This window comes from Grosmannia clavigera (genome assembly GCF_000143105.1).
Source record: "Grosmannia clavigera kw1407 unplaced genomic scaffold GCSC_113, whole genome shotgun sequence".
In the NCBI taxonomy this organism is placed as follows: Eukaryota; Fungi; Ascomycota; class Sordariomycetes; order Ophiostomatales; family Ophiostomataceae; genus Leptographium; species Leptographium clavigerum.
Window position 1 is genome coordinate 839848 of NW_014040831.1, and position 20424 is coordinate 860271.

At 55.5% G+C, this 20424-nt stretch overlaps 5 protein-coding genes across 5 annotated transcripts; 4 read left to right on the forward strand and 1 right to left on the reverse strand.

The window, feature by feature from the left end:
• Positions 1-244: 244 nt before the first annotated feature.
• Positions 245-1360, forward strand: CMQ_3308 (cell division control protein 2; the record flags this gene model as incomplete). Its single annotated transcript, XM_014319246.1, has 3 exons — positions 245-281; positions 369-1044; positions 1096-1360. The coding sequence occupies 3 exons, from the start codon at positions 245-247 to the stop codon at positions 1358-1360; spliced, it is 978 nt and encodes a 325-aa protein (XP_014174721.1).
• Positions 1361-5534: 4174 nt separating this feature from the next.
• On the reverse strand, positions 5535-6141 carry CMQ_4240 (uncharacterized protein; the record flags this gene model as incomplete). Its single annotated transcript, XM_014320178.1, has 2 exons — positions 5535-5894; positions 6025-6141. The coding sequence occupies 2 exons, from the start codon at positions 6139-6141 to the stop codon at positions 5535-5537; spliced, it is 477 nt and encodes a 158-aa protein (XP_014175653.1).
• A 1962-nt stretch (positions 6142-8103) lies between these two features.
• On the forward strand, positions 8104-9354 carry CMQ_3391 (cyclin; the record flags this gene model as incomplete). The annotated part of the gene is made up of 1 exon (XM_014319329.1): positions 8104-9354. The coding sequence occupies one exon, from the start codon at positions 8104-8106 to the stop codon at positions 9352-9354; it is 1251 nt and encodes a 416-aa protein (XP_014174804.1).
• Positions 9355-11885: 2531 nt separating this feature from the next.
• Positions 11886-12560, forward strand: CMQ_4097 (extracellular scp domain containing protein; the record flags this gene model as incomplete). The annotated part of the gene is made up of 1 exon (XM_014320035.1): positions 11886-12560. One exon carries the CDS (start codon positions 11886-11888, stop codon positions 12558-12560), a length of 675 nt encoding a protein of 224 aa, XP_014175510.1.
• Positions 12561-14271: 1711 nt separating this feature from the next.
• CMQ_4246 (proteasome activator subunit) lies at positions 14272-20362 on the forward strand (the record flags this gene model as incomplete). Its single annotated transcript, XM_014320184.1, has 3 exons — positions 14272-19731; positions 19776-20231; positions 20318-20362. The coding sequence occupies 3 exons, from the start codon at positions 14272-14274 to the stop codon at positions 20360-20362; spliced, it is 5961 nt and encodes a 1986-aa protein (XP_014175659.1).
• Between the last annotated feature and the right edge of the window lie 62 nt (positions 20363-20424).

A 20424-nucleotide genomic window follows, 5' to 3' on the forward strand; every position in this document is an offset into this window, starting at 1 on the left:
TCTCTTTCCACTTCCTTTTCCTCATCAACTGTGGGGCCGGCTGCAACTCCTCCATTTCGTCTCTTGTACAACGCGGAAGTCGATACAGCTCGCCCTTATTGGACCCAACCACAGACAGCGACCCGACTACTCCGTGAGCTGGACTGGCCGATTTTCCTCGAAAACGACGCGAGCCAACGGCACCACTCCATCTCTCTCTCTGAGCAGCTGGGACACCCCCCTAGTTGCCACCTAATCGCCCACGATGGATAACTACCAAAAACTTGAAAAGATCGGTGAAGGTGCGTGACTGCGGACAAGGTCGCCGGCAAAGGACCAAGTGACAAGACAAGGCATGCTGACCGAGTGCGGTCCCATCCGCGAGACAGGCACGTATGGCGTCGTGTACAAGGCACGCGATCTCTCGGCCGGGGGGCGCATTGTGGCCCTCAAGAAGATCCGGCTAGAGGCCGAGGACGAGGGCGTGCCATCGACGGCTATCCGCGAGATCAGCCTGCTCAAGGAGATGCGTGACTCGACCATTGTGCGACTGCTCAACATTGTGCACGCCGAGGGCCACAAGCTCTACCTCGTCTTCGAGTTCCTCGATCTCGACCTCAAAAAGTACATGGAGGCGCTGCCGGTTTCGGACGGTGGCCGCGGCAAGGCGCTTCCCGAAGGCACCGGCTCGCGTCTGCAACATCTCGGCCTCGGCGACGACATCATCAAGAAGTTTATGAGCCAGCTGTGCGCCGGTGTTCGCTACTGCCACAGCCACCGCATCCTGCACCGCGACCTCAAGCCCCAAAACCTGCTGATCGACAAGGACGGCAACCTCAAGCTGGCCGACTTTGGCCTCGCCCGTGCCTTTGGTGTCCCTCTGCGTACCTACACCCACGAGGTCGTCACGCTGTGGTACCGCGCCCCCGAGATTCTGCTTGGTGGCCACCAGTATTCCACCGGCGTCGACATGTGGTCCGTCGGCTGCATCTTTGCCGAAATGGCCACCCGCAAGCCGCTTTTTCCGGGCGACTCGGAAATTGACGAGATCTTCAAGATTTTCCGGTGCGTCCTGTCGTTTTCCTTCCACGTCTTGGTCCCTACTGACAATGCCAGCCTCCTGGGCACGCCGACCGAAGACGTCTGGCCCGGTGTCACCACATATCCCGATTTCAAGGCGTCCTTCCCGCGCTGGATACAGGACACAGACACGCCGCTGTGCGCCAGCCTTGAGCCGGCAGGCCAGGAGCTGCTGGAGCTGATGCTCATCTACGACCCAGCCAGCCGCATCTCGGCCAAGCAGGCCTGCAACCACCCGTACTTTGACGACCTGGCCAGCAAGCCGCAGAGCCGCACCACCTACGGCAGCGGATATCATTAGCAGGGATTTCCGTAAACAAAAAGGATGGGTGGCGGACGCAGCGACGAAGACTCCAGACTCGAATAGGTCTCTTTTCCTCTTGATTTTCTTTTATCATGTGTGTTTTTTGTCTGTTTTGTCTGTTTTCTGCTTTCCCTGCTGTTCTGTCTTACCTTTCCATCCTTATGCTATCCCTTCGGAGTTCTTCCCCCTTCTTCATGCCATAGGCACCGGCGTTTTTCTGGAGGCGGGTGGAAAGGGGAATGGGGGGGTTCAATACAATGATGAGAGTGTCCAGATGCTTCGGTCTCGAGGACGATGGTACGCAACAAGAGACGGCCTGCAGCTATGCCGCTTTGCAATTGGGAATACGCTGTATAAGCTGTCTTGCTTGCCGCATCGTGTGTCACCTCGAGCATCCTGTATTTGTCCAAGACAGACGAGAGGCGTCGTTGACGGCCTCCACGACCTTTCAAAACCACGGCGAATCTGGCTCGCTTGCATCAGCCCTGACCCCGGTCCCGATTCGACCTCTCTTCGTGAGAGGACAGACGAGGATTCAGATGGTGTGTGATGCGTTGTGACAGTGAACTCGCTCGCCGAGTCTGTCCAATCGCCGCTTCGACAAGCAAGGCGCATCTCCCTCGGATCGGCTGTCAGACGCCATCCAGCATTAGCCGCCCGTCTTGACCACCTGTTTTGTGCGGCTTGCAGCAAGGGAGAAGGGTGACAGTGGCTGGAAGGGCAGTTCGCGTTGGCCGGCAGAAACTGTCACGCTTGCAAAGGGCCTTTTACCGGCTGGGGAGGCGTTGTCATGATTCCAGATGGTCCGAGACATCGTGTGGAAGAGTGAGCGTATATCACAAATACGAGCACTATACAGCAGATAGCACTAATGCCCGAATTAGAGGATAGCTCATTTGGCTCTACGCACTATTGCTACTCGTATCGTGCATCTTCCCGTTTTCGTGCTGTCTTGGCCACTCGTATATAGTAGGTCTCGGTCTGAGTGCTTGCATCTGCCAAGGAAGAAAGCGTGAACAGGTCAGTTTTGCATCCCTTGACAGTGTCCAAGACTGGAGATTGGACGTCTCGAACCGGCCGGTGTATTGCCATCTTGCAGCCGATCCGGCGTCTGGATCAGCATTCTTCATTCCGATTTGGGACATCCTGCAGCCTCCCGTGGCTCAGACACCGACCGGTTGATGTGGCAGTCGGCCGCTCTGTGAACGCGTCTATGTGCGACGTAATGCTACGGAGCACGGAGCACGGAGTATGTATGTAGCAGATGATTGTCTTATTGCCCTGTCAGCTTCTATTTGTTTTGTTCCCTGCCTCGCGTGACAGGTTGCCCGGCCCCGACGGATATCAGGCCCGCGTCTTCCCAGACACAACCAATGCTTAGCAATGATAGACGAAACAGGACGGCGAGCTCCCAGCCGAGAATAGCAACAGCACCTGAAACGGCGAAACCACTGACACGGCCGAGTCGGCTTGTGTGTCTGTAAGCTGTCGGGGGCCGCAGAACGGGGCCAAGCAATACGACCACGGCACACGACTACGCCGAACCAAGCACTCGCTCGTATCTTGGGACATCAGAAGCAGGACAGCCAGGGTTGCGCAGGCAATAGCCGCCGCCAATGGAGTCCCTTAAAAAGCAAGGGTGCGCGCGCCTATGGGCTCGTCTTCTATTTCTAGAAAGTAAGAGTGCAGGAGGGTGACTGGTGAGAAGAAGCGCTGCAGTGGAGGCAGTAATAATGGCAAAAATAGCAAAAACAGCAAAGCGCTTTTGGCAGTTTGATCGGCCGCGTCTCTGCACTCCGCCACCAGGCAAACGCTGCCATTCGAGCAGAGCATAAACAGACGCCGCCTGTGGGAAACGAAAGCGGTGGCCGGCCGTGCTGTCGAGCCCGGTCTCGTTCTCGTTCTCCTTCTCCGCAGCGGGTTGCCGGGCCCGGGTTCATCGCCCTATACGGAGTAGTAGAGTCCGGCCTGTGCGTCTAGCGGTCCGTCTTTTGTCTTCCTTACACGCCCCCCCCCCCCCTGGCATACGAGTCCTCGTAAGTGGAAAGGCCAGAGACGACTTCTTTGCCCAACTGTGACCGCCTCTCGTCTGCATCCTCTTTTTTCCTCGTCCTGCTCTCCTGACCGCCCTTTATGCTTTCCCCTTTCACCTCCCCTTCTTCACCGTCATCCGTCGTCAGACGCATGGTCCGCCTGCCTGCCCGACAGCGTGCTACGACGCTGCGACGTTACTGATCCGGACTGGACTGGCTGCAGCAGCCAGTGGAAAGGGCAGACGCGACGGCCGATTGGCGGTCAGGCCGCGGCAAAGCGTCTCTCGCACTGTTTCAGGTGGGTCGGCCAATCAGAGCGACCCGCTGCTGCCCCTCCGTTCCGTCTCGGGCTTGTTTGCAGGCCTGGGCTTGCCACAACATCCACGATGCCCCTGGTTGCCTCTCTCCTTTGGTGTGTCGTTGACATCCGGGGTCATCCGATGGAATGACGGCCGGGACAAAACGGTTGATAGGCCCGTAGGCGTGCATCCCATTGCGCGCTGAGCGATGGCGCAAGCATGTTTTCCCGTCCTCTCAGCTCGGCCACTGCAGCAGACATCTTGGATTAAGGAAGAAGGAAGGGATGCCATGACGAAATAGGCAGCTCGTTCTCGTCTCCTCTCGCCTGAGAGCAGCCCTTTGGCTGTCAGAAGACGCAAAACGTAAATCATGTGGACTCGCAGGGCGCATGAAAATTGCCTTTGGAGGGGATGATAGGCTTTCCATGGCAGGCTATGTGTGCCGGGGACGCTACGCGTGAAGCGATCTGTGAGCGGCAGACCTGGTAAGAATGAACAAGAGCAGATGACGCCATCCAGGCAGCCGTCTCTCGAGTGAGACCTCAAAGGTCGTCTGCTTGCCCGTACGAGCACGAATGCGCTCCTGTACTCCGTACTATGTAACAATATCATTCATGTGCTCAGACAAGACAGACCGTACGATCTCAGTCGAGCTGACGAGCGCAGTATCCTCGCAGGTTTTTCTTTTTCATGCCGTCCTATCTCTCTCTAGGCGTTCAGCTTCTCTTTCCTGACGTGCTTTCTTTTTTTCTCATGCACGGCTTGTTTCGCCTGATTTTCCCCTCTCTTTTTCCTCCCTCCCTTGATAGTGTGTAGTGTGTGTCTTGCTTGGACACAGCTGACAGGACTCGCCGGGATTAGGGACAAGACCCGGATCAGCGCCCCCGCCTTGCTGCTGCTAAGTATTGATTGGGGGCCCCCCCTCCCCTGGATCTACGCGTGAACCGATCCATTAGGGCAAGTCGCGGCTGGCCCCAAGGGTCCCGGGAGCCCCAACGCCCCAATCCAGTCGGTCTAGCACGGCCCTCACCAAGGGGAAAAAGACCGAAAAGGGAAAAAAGGCAAAAAAGGGAAAAAAAAAGGCTCCCTGCCGCGACGTTCGGAATGTTGGTCGCCGGCTACATTGCAGCAGCTGCCCCTTGCTGTGGGAGAGACAGATGCAAGCTATTAATGAGCCCATATAGTCAGGGGCATTTCGATAGTCTCCCCGACACTGCTCTCGTACTCGTATCTTACTATCGTGTGCAGATGGTGTGCGTTGTGCTCATACGGAGCAATCAAAGCCTATGCAGTCAATAAAGCACAAAGCAGGGAACAGTACGGAGTACGAGAACGAATGACGGCCGATCATCAACAAGAACGACATCTTGCCAATTTCTGCCCGGCCCCACAAGGACGAGGGGACAGAGATGGGATCTGCCTCGATTCGCAGGGCAGAGCGAGGCGAAGACATGTCTGCGCACACGGCTCGTATCGTACTTTGTCCTTTTGCCACTGCGCAAGACATCTGAGCAACGGCTGATTGGCCACCCGACGATCGGACTGAGGCGGCGTGGGAGTAAGGCAGGGGGACAGGGGCCGGGAGACAAATACAACCATGCACTAGGAGTAAGATACAAAGTACGAGTACTCGTAAGAGTCATAGGACAGAAAAACGTCTTCTTGCCTTTTTCGACACGAAACAACGGCAGCAGGCCGCGAAGCCGTATGCAGCACTCTCGTCGGCCGTTCTGTGCGCATTGCTGCCCAGACCGCAATTCTCGTACTTGCCATCGCATCGTCCGTCATCCATGGCCAAGTCCATCTCCAGATCCATTCGGGTATCCATGTCCTGCGATCTTATGCACCAGACTGGGGGCCACGCCACGCCACAAAGGACAACGCATCACCGCCCAGCCTTTCCGGCTTTTTCTGCTCGTATTCCGCCATGTAGCGTCTTGTGGGGATGGCAAGCAGGACTTTCTGCTCTTGTCCGCCCTTTTGTCCCTTTGGGCTCCCTTTCAGCGTGCTTGCACGCGAGTCGTTCCCCATGGTCCGGCGACGTGCTCGCAACGCCGGCTTCAGCCCATTGGCTGCTGGCGTGGCCCTGATGATCGGTCGAGAACGCGTTGCGCTCTGCTCGTTGGCTGCCTTTGGCCGCTCGCTTGTTTCATCTTGCTGACCGTTAGGCCTAGACGGCCGCCGTCGACCAATCGACGCCTAGAGCGCACAAGGGCGAACAATCTATCGTGGCCACTCGAGTGCTGCCTGTTGCAGCCTTTTGGCGACGAGCGACGCGCTTGTGCAATCAGAGACGCCCGTCGCAGGTTCAAAATAGAATGCTGGAAACAAGACGATGCAGCGACGGAGAGCCGCCGCTGGCTTGCTCCTTCTCCGTCCTCATCGCATCCCCGTTGATAAAATCGGCATCGTGGTCCTGCTCCAGACCTCTTAATCTTTTCTCCATCTGCCGCCCTCTCTCCCTTCTCCCCGTCGTCTTCTCACCATCTTTGCCCCCTCGTCTGATAGCTCGGCCAGCCCTTGCTTCCTTGCTCCCTTTGGTTCCTGTCTCTGCGGATCGTAGCGCCCGTCGTCTCTTCGGCAAGACAAGTCCGCCACTTAAACCATTTTCGCTGTGCTCTGCTGGTCATTGCACGTTGTTGTCGTCCCATCCCTCCTTTTTATTACACCATTTTTTCCATTCAATCCCCCCTTTGGCTGCTCCCTGTCCCATTCCAGTGCAGGCTGCTCGAATCTCGGACTCGCCTTTCATTATCGCATTATCGCGACTCTACAGAGTAGACCCCTCCCTTTCTCGCCCTCGTCCCAACCTCTAAACACCTGCCCGGCCGCCGTTCGGAATCTGCACTTAAGAAGGCTGTCCCCGACTGTCAGACCAGCACTACTTTCCACCCGCAATCCAACCCTCGTTCAGCCATACCAGTCAGCCTCTTCCAGGCGTTCGCTCTCATTCAATCTTTCTGTCAGGACAAGCCCTAGTTTAGGCGCCTTCTCTAACCGCCTGTCTGCTCCTTCAGCGCCTACTCAAACGCTTTGCCTGCTCGTCAGTCTGCAGTCTGGGAAGGAATACACGGCTCCACCGTACTCCGTACTCCTCCCTTCTGTGACACCGTTTGCTCACCATCCCAATCAGGCAATCGCTTTGTATTGTCCCCCTCGCTTGCTATTGTTCGACACTCGTGCTTTCCTCATTAAAACCACTTTGGCCTCACTCTTGGCCGGGGGTTTTCTGTCCGCTTTTCAGCAACAGCCTCTCTTTCTATCTTCCAACATCTTCCCGCCATTCTCTCCTGGGGTGAAAAGCTTCATTCTTTGCACCATTTTTCGCCACACGCAATATCTACTCCTCGCCAATTGCTCCACGACTGAGCTTGTCTCGGATACAACAGAAGCAACACATTCCAATCTGTGGATATCTGCTTGCTTATTCCTGGTTTTCGGTCTCGCATTTTCCACTACATTCCTCGGCCGGCCATTCTGCATTCCCATCCGTCTCTCTCTCGCCTTCAGGCTGTTACCTAGCCAATCCCTGTCCTTGCCCCGGACTTGTCCGCTCTAGATCGACAGCGCCTCCTTACGTGCCCTGGACCACGCAGCTCTGCTCAGCACCACACCAACACGGCGTGATTCGTACTCCCAGCCAATCCTACCCGCTAAAAGCACGCGCCAACCACTCAATCCTTGTAACGAACGCCGCTGCGCAACCCTTGGTCTCCCTTCCAGCTGGACCACCCCCCCTCCCTCTCCCAACCGCGCCATTCGACACCCCCTCCCCCCTGCGCCTGCAACTTGTACGCAACCACTCTCTGGCACGCACCTGCCGACTTACGACGTACGAAACTAAGGGCTCAGCCTCGTGGCCTTCGCAACCCATTTGACCTGTTTGAACCGGTCCACCTGCACTCCCAATTTTTCAGAAACCGACCCTCTTAAGCGGCCCCTTGTGTAAAACAAGTCTCTCTCGCCTTCTTGTCCTCCATACCACCCCCCCTTGATCGCTGCACAACCGTCAGTGAGCCCCGGCCCACACAAATTAACCTCGCCGCATCCACATTGACCATCAGGTCCCGTCTCCACCAGCTACCCAACACCCACCACCGCCAGCAACGCAGCTCCCCTCCCGGGATATATTATTCCTCGGCCGCTCACCTTCCTCTGGAACGCTCCTGCTCTGCTCTCCCAACCTTGCTCTGGGACGAGGATTTTGTTTTTTCTCATACTTCTCACCCTCGTTTGCATACATCGAAGAGCATATAGAAAGGCTGTTCTGTTTGTTCTCTTCTTCGACTAACATCACTTTGCACTTCAAACGCATACAGTCAAACACATCCAACAAGCCCAACACGGCCAACTTAAACGACCTGTCCATTCTCACATTCGCACAACACCATCCGCTTACATAACCATCATGGACCCGACTCAACAGTTAAGTTTGGCGCAGCTGAATGCCGCTGCCCTGAGCCGGTTCGTCTACACACCCGTCAACCGCCAGATGATCAAGTACCTGGCCGATGCGGCCTTCAACGTCATCCAGTGCGACCCCAACATGATGCCGCCGTCGGCTTCTGAGGTGCACCGGCGTAACCAGCCCACCCCCCCTGACTCCCCGTCTCACTCCCCGTCTCCTCGTGCAGTGCGGCGGGAAGACGGAAACCTGCCGAGCCTCGACGTTTTCATCAGCCAGCTGGTCGTGTCTTCTAATGTCCAGGTGCCCACGCTTATGAGCACTCTGGTGTACCTGCACCGGCTCAAGGCCCGCCTGCAGCCCATGGCCAAAGGACTGCGCTGCACCACACACCGCATCTTCCTTGCCGCACTCATCCTGGCTGCCAAGTACCTGAACGACAGCTCGCCGAAGAACAAGCACTGGGCCAACTACAGCGTAATCACCTCGGACTTTTGCAACTTCGGCTTCAGCCGCACCGAGGTCAATTTGATGGAGAAGCAGCTCCTATTCCTGTTGGACTGGGATCTGCGCATCACCGAGGACGATCTGTACCGGGAGCTGGACGTGTTTCTCGCCCCGTTGCGCGACGAAGCTGCAGCACGCCATACCCGCCGCGTCCAGCGCGAGCTTCGCCTACAGCTACAAAAGCAAGAAGAGGACGAGCGCAAACGCCTGCTTTACGAACAGCAACAGCAGGAAAACATCCTCCGCTCGCACCAGAAGCAGCTGGAGGAAGAAGCCTCGGCTTGGCCTATTGCAGCAGTTTCCGCATCGGTTCCTGGCGGTTACTTGACGCCTCCTCGCTCTTCTAGCTCCCGCGGAAGCTTGAGGTCTGACGAACTGTCGTCAATGTCGATGCCTCGCTTGGCATACAGCGCCAGCACCAGCTCGACCAGCAGCTATGCCCCGTCACTCAGCTCCTCGCGCTCGCACTCACGTGCCTCCACGCCGCTCTCTGAGCTGGACGACCGGCAATCATACACCTTCAGCCTCGACGACGAGCCCCGCACCCCGTTTCGTGTTGTCAGCACGCCCAACTCGCTCGCAGGATCGAAGCGCACCCCGAGCCCTCTCTCCAAGGGGAGCAAGACTCTTCTACCCTACGAGATCAGTGTCGACGACCTTCGCGAGATCCAAGACGGCAGCAATCGTGTCAAGCGAGTCCGTGGCATGCTTGGCCGAGTCTTCGGATCCAATGCTCTTGTTCGATAAGACTAGAGCATCAACCTGCTTGCGCTCTGTTCATTTTTGTGTTTGGCGTCTTTAGGGAAAGCGTGGCGTTTACAGGGATACAGTTCTGCTTCTTCTTTGTTCTTTCTATTTCACATCAACACATCACATGGCGTTATGAAGGCAGGCATCGGAAGAGTGCATTTACAAGGATTGTACTCTTGATTTCAAAGGGATGGACATATAATATGGCCCTTCAGGGGAGTGGCCAGCACCGGCAGCAGCTATTACCGAGAAGGAAGATGGAGTAGCAGTACCCAGGTCGGAGGCTGCTTTGCATAGACTGCTAGCTGCGAATACCTCTTGTTTTTCTCTGCTCGCAGATAAAGTACATCCATCGCATAAAAAAATAATAGCTACATTATTCTACAAGCTGATGAGCATTGCTCAGCCTATTCAATCGTGACCATTGCCTTCATGAAGCAGGAGACCGTGGGCTGTTCTTCTGGAAAAAGTACGGCCTTAACATCTGGCCACTTTTTGTTGTGTCATGAAGCCGGCGATTCCAAATGCACGGTGCCAATCGCATACTAAATGCAGCAATCAGGACAAAACTGCGGCCTTGGGCTGGACCTTTCGTGGCCCAACAACAACAACGTCAACAACGACGGCAGAACGAGACAATTTCTTCGCGCACCCCCCCTCCTTTGGTACCCGTAGTGCGCGGCTGGATCGATGGTCTGATGGCTTGGCAGCCACTTGGCGATGGTGATGATGGCGATTATCTGGGTCGCCTGTGGCCCATGGTGGCGCCAAAGCGGAAAGCTGCTTTCTTCAGTCTGCCCGACGATGCGCCTTGGCCGATCTGCCGCACGTCCGCGAGTCTAGGAGAACTGGAAGTCTATTTTTGCCTTGCATAGGTGGTTGTCTTTTGCTTTTTTTCGTACTCGTATACCGCGAGTGCTAAGGTGGCGGATGTCCACATCGTCAAAGTCATGCGTGAACTCAGCCACAGCGACACGCTTCCCCACCCCGGGCCTCTAGGCACCAACTATTCTTCGACCTTCTCTGACCTAAGATGCTGTCGGCTTCCATGGTCATAAGCATGACTGACGCTGCGCCTTCCCCACACAGCGGCCGAAAAGCCGCATCCTGCGACGTTGGCTATGATGGCTGAGCCTTGGCCGTTTCTTGTCGAGAATAAGCTTGAATCTGTCAACCTCGCCCCCACTGATAAGGTATATAGCTCCTTCCATTCAGCCCAAGGCGTAGTGCAAGTACGCAATCTCATGCGAGCTGATCTCATTGCGATCGAAGTTTGTCTCTGTTATCAACAGCAAAGGAAGAGATGCTGGGCCTTCCGTATTCCCGGTACTCATGGAACACGTAGATACGAGCACATTTCGTTTTCCAAGGACCCCAGCAGCTTTGGGGAAAGATTAAGACTTGTACAAATATGCATTATTTGAGGATGTCCGTGTTTAGATGGGCATGGAAATGAGTGGCATTGAATGTTATGATCACAAACAGAAGTAGTCCGCGGCTTCTTTGACTATCATCAGCAGCAACGCTCGTAAATCTAAACTTATACTCAAGTATTGACTTATGGAGATGTGGCAGTCTTTTGGATCACTGCCGGACCTTTTTGGTACTTTCGTCAACGGAGTTCCTGATAACTTCGGTAAACAAACTATATACGTAGTGTATGTTACAGACCGTTGACTAATTATGACAAAAAAACTACTGGGAGAGAGGAAGACTTTGTTCTCGATCGACAACTATCAAAGAAAGGATATATATACCCTGTCACATCCTACAAGCATACTGATGCTTCTCTTTTACATCCACGTCTTTTATTTTCTCGTACATAGTGGATTATATTATCGCTTGGAGTGTGTTTGGCACTCGTTTGTTAATGATATCATATACTTCCGGCATAAACCTGAGCAGCATAAAAATACAAAGTCCATCGACTTAAGCATGTGGTACTAGATCTAGTAAGTTTTGTGATCTTATAGCTTTTAGCCATCGAATAGCACACCTTGCTCCGGGTTCGTAGATGTTTTCTTTTTGATCGAGACGGTGACCGAGGATGCGGTAGACACTGGCAGCGTGGCCGGTGCAGTTGTCAGGGAGTCAAAGAACCTGACGCTTTCGCTGGACTAAGTAAGTTTTCTATGCTAAAACCTCGACTCGAAAAATTGTTCGGTGGGTTAGACGCAAGATATCGGCTTGTAATTGCAACGTTCTGGCCGTATGTTTGACGATTGTTTCCTCTCGCCCAATAATTACGCGCCCTGATATATGGTTGGTTGGATTGCGCCAATACACCACAATCGCCATTAATGAAGAGACAACAAAGAAGTTTACATAAAGAGGGTGAAAAAGCACAACAGATCTCTTTCATTCTTTGTCAGTTCTATTTCTTTATTCAGGAGTGAAGTGGCCAGCGATAATGCAACTACTTTACCTACGACGTACGGCATCCTGATCTGTTGCAACGATATAACATTCGAAATATGCAAATTCTACATCTACTGATTCTATTAGCTTCATTTCTTCCGACTGCCGTGATGGCGGCCAGTCATTCAATACGAGGAGCTGATGGCCGAGCATCGGAGACGACTGCTCTGTCGACTGTCACTATCGCAGCGACGCTTCCGAGCGCCGCACCCCAATTCGTCAACTCAACGCTCTTCGTCTCAGCCATTCTCAATAGCACCAACTTCTTCCGTAGCGAGCACAACGCGACGGCGGCCACCTGGAACACCACCACAGCGGCCTTTGCGACCGCTTATCTGGAGAATGACACCGACTGCACCTTTGCCCACTCGGGCGGGCCGTACGGCGAGAACATTGCCATCGGCTGTTCAGACGCGGCATCCTGCGTGGACGCCTGGGGGAACGAGCGCCGCGAGTACGACTTCTCCCACCCAGCCTTTACCGAGGCTACCGGCCACTTCAGCCAGCTGGTCTGGAAGAACAGCACAACCGTGGGCTGCGGGCGACGGCTCTGCAGCAACAAGCAGAAGAATTCTGGCTGGTTTCTGGTGTGCGAGTATTGGCCACGAGGCAATGTCATCGGCCAATTTGGCGAGGAGGTGGGCCGGCAGGCCGGCAGGACGACGGAGAGCGCAGTTTCCGCAGACAGACATACTTCTTCCGGTGTGATCCTTGGGTCACTGGTCGTGTTTTTCCTCCTGGTGAGCGCCCTGGCAGGTGATGCAGCGACCGCGCTGGGAGGCTGATGAAGTTGCGGCGGATTCGGATCACGTCGACCGGTCTAGCCAGGCTTGGTTGCGTTCGCCTGCAGCTGTAAACCAATACATACATGCATGCTGGACATATGCATCCTGCTCGCCTTGTCTTCCAGTCGGTCAAGTGCTCTCTTTAACCCTCTGCTAGGGCATGCGTTCTCGCGGGGCGCTGCAGACCGCCTGGTAATTGATCATTTCGCCACCGGCGAGACCGGCGACTCGGTCATCCACGAGTGCGATGTTCTCACCGGATGCAGGCTCTGTTCCCCGTCAGAAAAGCTGTGGGGGACAGGACAGTCTTGTCATTCTGAAGCTGGTTGCAATGGTGGAACCCCAGCTGCAGCTGGTGACACGCGGAATTTCTTGACTTGCTGTAGAAGGCACGCTGGAGAAGGCCACGTGTGTCGCTGTAGCAGCCAAATAAGTATGCCGTGCCTGCCGTGTTGTTCTGTCTGCAATGGCCAACTCCTCCTGGTCTCGCCTTCCCACTTGTGTCTCCTGCTGTGCTTTGCAGTGCTGCTGCCCAAGAGCCGTTGGACCCGCTTTGTTTGGGCTCTGAGGAGCTAGCTTGTGGTGTCAGCCTTTTCCAGCCTCTCGTGGTTTTCCCCTAGCTTTCCCCAGCTCCATTCATTGCATCGCCTTCTGGACTCGTGTCATTTACTGGCCTCAGGCTCTCATCCTTTCTCCCTCCCGGCTTGCATCGTCTGTGACCGTGCCGTGTCCTTCGGTGTGCAGCCAGTCCCGACTTTGATTGAAGACTGTATCTTTGCTCGTATGTACAGAATACAGTATGTTATTCTCCTGCCTACTAAACTCTTTATCTCCTCTGTCGTTACCCCCTCCCTCTTTGTGTTGCCCTCTGCTGTCGATTGCCTCAACGTTTGTGCTCCATAGACGTCTGGCGTAAGACAAAACGGAGGACTTTCCGATCCACTAACGTAAGCCCTGGCCCGATAGGTTTCTAGCTAGCCTTGGACCATCTTCGAAACAGTGTGTCACGACGTGCAATTTCCAGGCTGATCTTCGCTTACGTTTGCGCGTCGATCCAAAGACACCCTAGGCTTCTGTTCCGTCGGCGCGGCAGTTTGCATCTCGGACCAGACAACGGCCCATTTCCTAAATTACGCACCCAGCGCCGCCTGCATTGGCTGATGAACACAAGACCCCAATTTCCCTGCGACCGAAGCACGGCTGCGTGATTCAACCATCCCACGCCTCTGAAGGCATCGAGGCTCTGTACGTCACCCTCTTACAATGCTTGCCGCATACAAAAGGGGCTTCTCGTCTCTGCGTTGCTCGGGCTAGCCAGCCCTGCTCTAGATTTCCTTTTCCCATTCTTCCGCTGTTCTCACCCATTTGCACTCTCGTCTCCACCTGCACTTTTCGTTTAGGATTTATACTAATAATTGCAGACCTCTCTGACCCAATACAAACCTTGAACGTGCAGCTCGGGAGACGACATGCCGACGAGTCTGTCTGAACCGTCCCAACCAAGAAACCAATCCTGTTCAAGCGCCGTCTAGGCCGCATCGAAGCATAGCCTCTTCCCCTCACTTGATCTTCACTCGATCTGCAATACTCCTGTCCATTGCGCCACATCCTCCATACCTGTCCGTCTTTGCCCACCGCAACCTCCTCTGTGACGCAAGCGATCACCGGACAACGAATCCCAACCACGAACCATCCCACTGTCTCCAGCGCCATGGACGACAATCTGGGCTTGGCCCATACAGCCGTCACGGGCTCCATATCTGCCGCTGCAGGCTCCGCACAAGAGTTCTTGGCCAGCAATTTCTCCTTTGACACAGTGTCGCGTGCCACTTCGCCCGGTGTGCCTGGCTCTCTCCGCCCGGACGACGACAACAAGAAGCGCTACCGACAGCGCACCTTTAGCTATCTTAGCCAGCTCCCCTACCCGGTCGAGGACGAGGCTGAGCGTGACGCCACCCTTGCTGCGATTCTGAAGAACCTATACATCTCCATCAAGGCCGAAGATTTTGCACCCGGCGCCGTGCACTGGTCTCGCGAGCTGCAAGGATGGCTGAATCTCAAGTTCGACATGACCCGCGACCTGCGAGCCAGCCTGGCCAAGCTCTACTACCACCTCGCCATGGCTCCCGGCCTCGAGTCAACCGTGACCGACCGCTTTGGCCGCATGCTGATCACATTGACCAAAAAGAAACACTACCTAAAGCCAGGCGATGATCTGGTCTTGGATTGGCACCCGCTCTGGAAACAGCTGAAGAGCATAGTGCTGCCCAGCGAGATCGCTGTACACCAATCTGTTCAGGCTCGTGTGTACAAGCAGATATTACGGCTCTGCTTGCACGTCCAGTCCTATCTAGATCCGGGTGAACGTCGCGAGATGCTCGACGAGATACTCCCCTACTTCAGCACCCCCGACATATCGAATAGCTTCGTCGTGATCGGCTTGCTGACCATCATGGTCCCCACAACCCCCGCTCCCCCAACGAAGCCACAGTCCCAGCCGTCCGCGTTTCTGCCAACATACTTCCACCTGTGGTCGTTGGTGAACCGGTCCAAGGCCGTTGACGTCTCGTTTCTGGACATCCTATCACGTCTTGCAAGGGACCATCTCACGTGCGCGCATGTTCCTTTTACCGAGCACGGCATCTTCACCAAAGACCAGTCCGATCTCTTATTTACCTCCCTTCTGCGGCTGACCGAAATCCCTGTCGGCCAGGCGAACTCGCCCTATGTGTCCAGCCTGTCCTATGCCTCTGGGCTCGCAGTTTTCCTCGACAAGGACCGGAAAAAATATCCCATCCCTTACATGGCTGCCCGTTGGATCGCCCATTCTCTGTCACCGGCTTGCCTGCTTCCGCAAGACAACAACTCGTCGCCTGCCAGCAGCGTTCTCACGGGCCTGGAAGGCTTCTTGGAGTCGATCGACACCTTTTTCCATCCCTCGAACCAGGGTGTCTGGACTAGCTTCCTGGCCCAGTTTACGCATCACCTCGCAGACATCTTTGTTAATCGCTGGAACCGAGAACAGAGCGGAGAGCTTAACACACCCGCGTCTCGTCGCATCACACCCGAGCTGAAGCGCCGGTTTGTGCTGGCCCTCCGCGACGTCACGTTTATGGGCCTCTTTGGCAAGAGCCAGAAGGTTACCGGCTACTATTATGTCACCCTGCAATGCCTCGCCTTCCTCGAGCCGAGCCTCATCCTTCCCGGCGCGCTGCAACGCTTCTACCCAAGTCTTCAGGGTCTGGTTGAGGTGCACCGAACGACAGCCAGCTTGTGTGGTCTGCAGATGATCGCTCATATCCTGTCACGCGAGAAAGGCTTCCGCTGTCATGTGACTGCCCTGTTGGCGCTGGCCTTACCTGGCATTGACGCCAACGATCTGGGGAAAACCCAGCACACGTTGAGCTTCATACAGAGCGTGGCGCATAGCATCCCATTCGCGTCGCTGACGAGTGACGAGAGCGAGGTCCATGATACCGGCCTTGCCGTCCAATGGGTTCAGGGCGAGATGGAGCGCTTTGAGCGTGAGGGCCAAGACGTTGAGATAGACTACAGCGCCGAGCTCTCAGACGAGGTGGAAGCTAGCATTCTCCGCTCCTCCACCGCCGGCTTTGGTGAGTTCATCCTCGCACTGCTAGGCAAGGTCTTCACCTTGGTGGAGAACCTGCCGGACTCGGCTCATGTTCGGTCTGGGTCGCCGGAAGACAACGTGATAAATTCGCTGCCTGCTGCCTTTACACCATTATTCGCCTCGCTCTCGCCTGAGCTCTTTGATGTTGCTCTGGAAAAGCTTGCGACCTTTGTTGGGTCGCACGTCGTCAACCAGGCCAGAGACGCGATGGCCTGGATTATCAATGCTCTCTGCAAGGTCAATCCTGAGAAGTCTCTGAAGGTCTTCGTACCAATGCTGATTGTCAATATTCGCAACGAGATCGACTACAATGGGGCTGCGTCTGACCGGAATAGTGGTGCCGATGTTCTTCCACGGGACCGTGCCCTTGTCTGGTATGTTAGCATCCTCAGCATGTGCGTCGTCCATGTCGGAGGCGAGGTTCTGAAATACAAGAACGAGCTCCTGTCTATTGCAAAATATATGCAGGAAAGGTGCCGGGGCCTTCCGACCCTCCACGTTTCCAATTTTGTACATCATCTGCTTCTGAATCTGACGCAGACGTACACTATTGACAATGCCATGTTCGAGCCCAATGTTATCAAGGATGGCGTTCGAATTGAGCACTGGGGCCATACCACAGCCCCCTCCGAGCTCACTATCAAATGGTACCGGCCTTCGCAGCCGGAAATTCAGTTTGCAACCGAGCTCTTTGAGTCGCAGGTCAGCGGCGCCAAGGAAAAAATGGAGGCTCTGATGAGCGAAGAGCCACCGGTGAGCCGCAAGGGCAAAAACAAAGAGTGGAGCGACGAGCTGTCTCGTGCTTTGAGTCAAATCCGCCTGGTTATCTCTGGAGTGTCGGCACTGTTCGACCCTGCCCGGGCCTCGACAACGACAGGCTCTGAGGACCGGAGCGAAAGAAACGTCCATGGCGTTGATGACATGCAAATTGATGGCGATTCGACAACATCTAGGATCGTAAAGGGTGTAGACGACGACACGGCCATGGATGAGGACACCGATCCGCTTGCCGAAGTTGCTGATGATGATGAGCTGCGCCGCCAGTTCACCTACCCTGCGGGCTATCTGCTGGACCCAAAGAGCGAGTTGTTTGAGCGCATTCACGAGCTGCGCGAGGACATCGGCCGTCTCCTGTCACAAACGCACAAGTTCCTCAGCGAGTCGCAGGAAGACGACGTGACCTGCTTTACAGCACTGTACTCTACCTACCGAACATGGATCACAGACGTCGGATTCGAACGGTCGGCACACCCGCTGGATCGCCTCCTGCGGCTCTACAGGTCTGACACAGCGTCGTTCAAAATCAACGGACTTCGAAAAGCATACCCGAGGGCTCTATTGGTCAAACGTGCCGACGCTTACCAGCTGCAGAGGGTCAAGTACAACTCGACCTACCGATTGAAGAGCGACTTGGACAAGCGTCTCCTACTGGACCTTGCGGAGTCTTGTACGTCGTTATATGCCGATGTACGCCGGGTTGCGCAGAGCTCGCAGGACTCGTCTCTGAAAGTGCTGATAGGAGGACGTCCACTGGTCATTCCGGTTGTGCTGGACAAGCTGCGTAATGCTTTGGACACAGTCGACCACGACCGCATCAAGGGTGCCATGTACACTCTGCTCTTCACGTCACTGGTTAAGACGTTACTGCGTGACTGGCGCTTTGCGCCTACGCTCATGCGGCTGTACATCGAAACGGCCGCGGTGGACAAGGCATCGATCCAACACCTGTGCGCTAGCGCGGTATATCCGCTGCTCGAATTTGGCCAAGCCTTTGAGCGTATGGTCATCTTTGATCACGACATGGTGGATGCTATCGCGCCAACTGAGAAGACCGAGCTGGTCGAGTGTGCGAGCAAGATCGAGAGGCGACATACCTTTATTGTCGGGCGTCGCGCCAAGGTCGAGAAGAACAAGGCCGCATTGGGCCTTGAGCTGGCTGAGAAGGCAAAGACGACACACTGGAAGGTGGCTGTCCGCTGCGCGGTGTTTGCTAACAATATGTGTTTGCGCTTCGAAAGTCTCGCTGCACCAGCGTTTATCGACCTTGTGGCTAGCGGAGCGATCGACCAGCACCCGACTCTCAGGTCGAGCTACCAGAGCGCCTTTTCCAACATCTTCATGTTCATAGACCGGCGAGCGGTTTATAACCACGACTACAGGCTTTGGCTACTCGAAAAGGAGATGAGCAAGAACAAGCTGGAGATCCCTGTGCCTTCTGACGGCGGCGATGCAGAGTGGACTCGCCAGTACCTTGATTCCTTCAGCCAACAGGTTGCCGAAGGCGATGAGCCTGGTGATGCTGTCCCGGAGTATTTTGTCGACTCTGACTATCCAGGCTGGCTGGCTTGGGGCAAGTCGTTTGTTGCATACCGAGCAAAGCCGGCTGTGTTCGATGGGTACGACGAAATCGAAAAGGCTGCACGAAGCCAGATTGGGGCGATCCTCACCAAAGACTGGCTCAGACAGTGCTTCGACTACATGAAGCAGGAGCCGCGCGACACGCATGCGGACAGGTTCAAGGTTTCGGACGTGTCCCTGCTGACGCACATCTTTGAGCTGGTGCACAGCGGCATTGCGGCGGTGACGTTTGACGAGGTCAAGGAATTGACGCTCGAGGTGTACGGAGACGGCTCTGACAGGCACCAGCACCGAGCGACGGCAGAGATTCTGGCGGCGCTGCTGTCACGCGGCGTGGAAGAGCCGAGAGAATACCGCAACCGTGCATGGGCGTTTGCGGCGCCGATGCTCCTGCATGTGATCAACGAAAAACTTACGCCCGAAAACCTGCAGTACTGGATGACGTGCGTGCATATGATCACAGGCCTTCGAGACCCGCGCCGGTCGCGCGAGTTGGTGCTGGGCCTCGAGTCTTTCCGGCTGGACATGACGTCCAACGCGGCTTTCAAAGACTCGTCGAGGGTGTCGTTGCTTGAGTTTCTCATCAGCGATGCTGGCTGGCACTTCCGCGACGAACAGCCGATTCTGAACGACATTCTGCAGCACCTGGACCACCCGTACAAGGCAGTACGTGAAGCCATGGGCCGCATATTGGCGACAATCTACCGCACTCGCTACTACGAGGCCTTTCCGACGGTGGCGGCGCTGCTGGAAGCTAACAAGGAGGCGTCGTCGATCGGGATTCGGCCGTACAAGCCGTCGGCACAGTTCTCTGACACGGTTGCCGATGTCTTTAAGCGGCTGGAGGCATGGAGGCTGGAGCGAGTGCCCGGACAGCAAGAACAGAGCAGTTACACCTCAGGCTCGAAGACGGTGCTGATCTGGCTGGACTGGATGCTGTCTTCTCAGGAGTGCACGCAGCTGGTCGAGTTTTTCCCGGAGCCGTTTATCGATCAGCTCCTGCACATGATGGACGTCAAGGAAGACCCCGAGCTGATGCGTCTGGCTTACCACGTGTACCGACACCTGCCCAACGTGCCGCTGCGCGAAGGCGAGGACGACGCGTTTATTCGCAAGCTCATCGACGTGGGACGATCGGCCAGCAGCTGGCACCAGCGTCTGCGGGCGCTAATCAACATGCAGGTGGTGTACTTCCGGCGGCTGTTCCTGACGCGGCCGTTTCGCAGCGCAAGTTGCTCTTCGATTCGGTGGGCGACATGCTGGCAGACTCGCAGCTCGAAGTGCGCGACTCGGCTGCGGCTACGTTGGCCGGCATGATTCGATGCTCACCTGGCAGCATCCGCAATCCGATCATCCAGTCGCTCAAGCTCCGCTTCCAGGAACAGCTGCGGGCGAATCCCATGCCCAAGAAGAAGCGGGCTCTGGCGGCAGATGAGACCGGACGCGACACGCCTGTGGACATGCAGCGCCAGGTCATCCGACGCCATGCTGCGGTGCTCGGCTTGGGAGCCCTGATCGAGGCGTTTCCCTATGCGACACCACCTCCGGCGTGGATGCCGGAAGTGTTGGCACATCTTGCGACGCGCACGGCGAACGACCCCGGCGTGGTTGGAAACGCAACCAAATCGATCTTGGCTGAGTTCAAGAAGACACGACAGGACAGTTGGACTGTTGACCAGAAGGTACTGCTCTATTCCAATGTTTTCTGCATCTCGTTTTCTTTCTCCATGATACTGACGTTGCTGTATAGTATTTTACACCTGAACAGCTAGAGGACCTGGAAGGTGTTCACTGGAAGAGCTATTTTGCTTGAAAGGGTTATTGGCAGGTGCTTGGAAAGAAACGTCTATTATGGGTAGTAGAACGGGTGAAAGT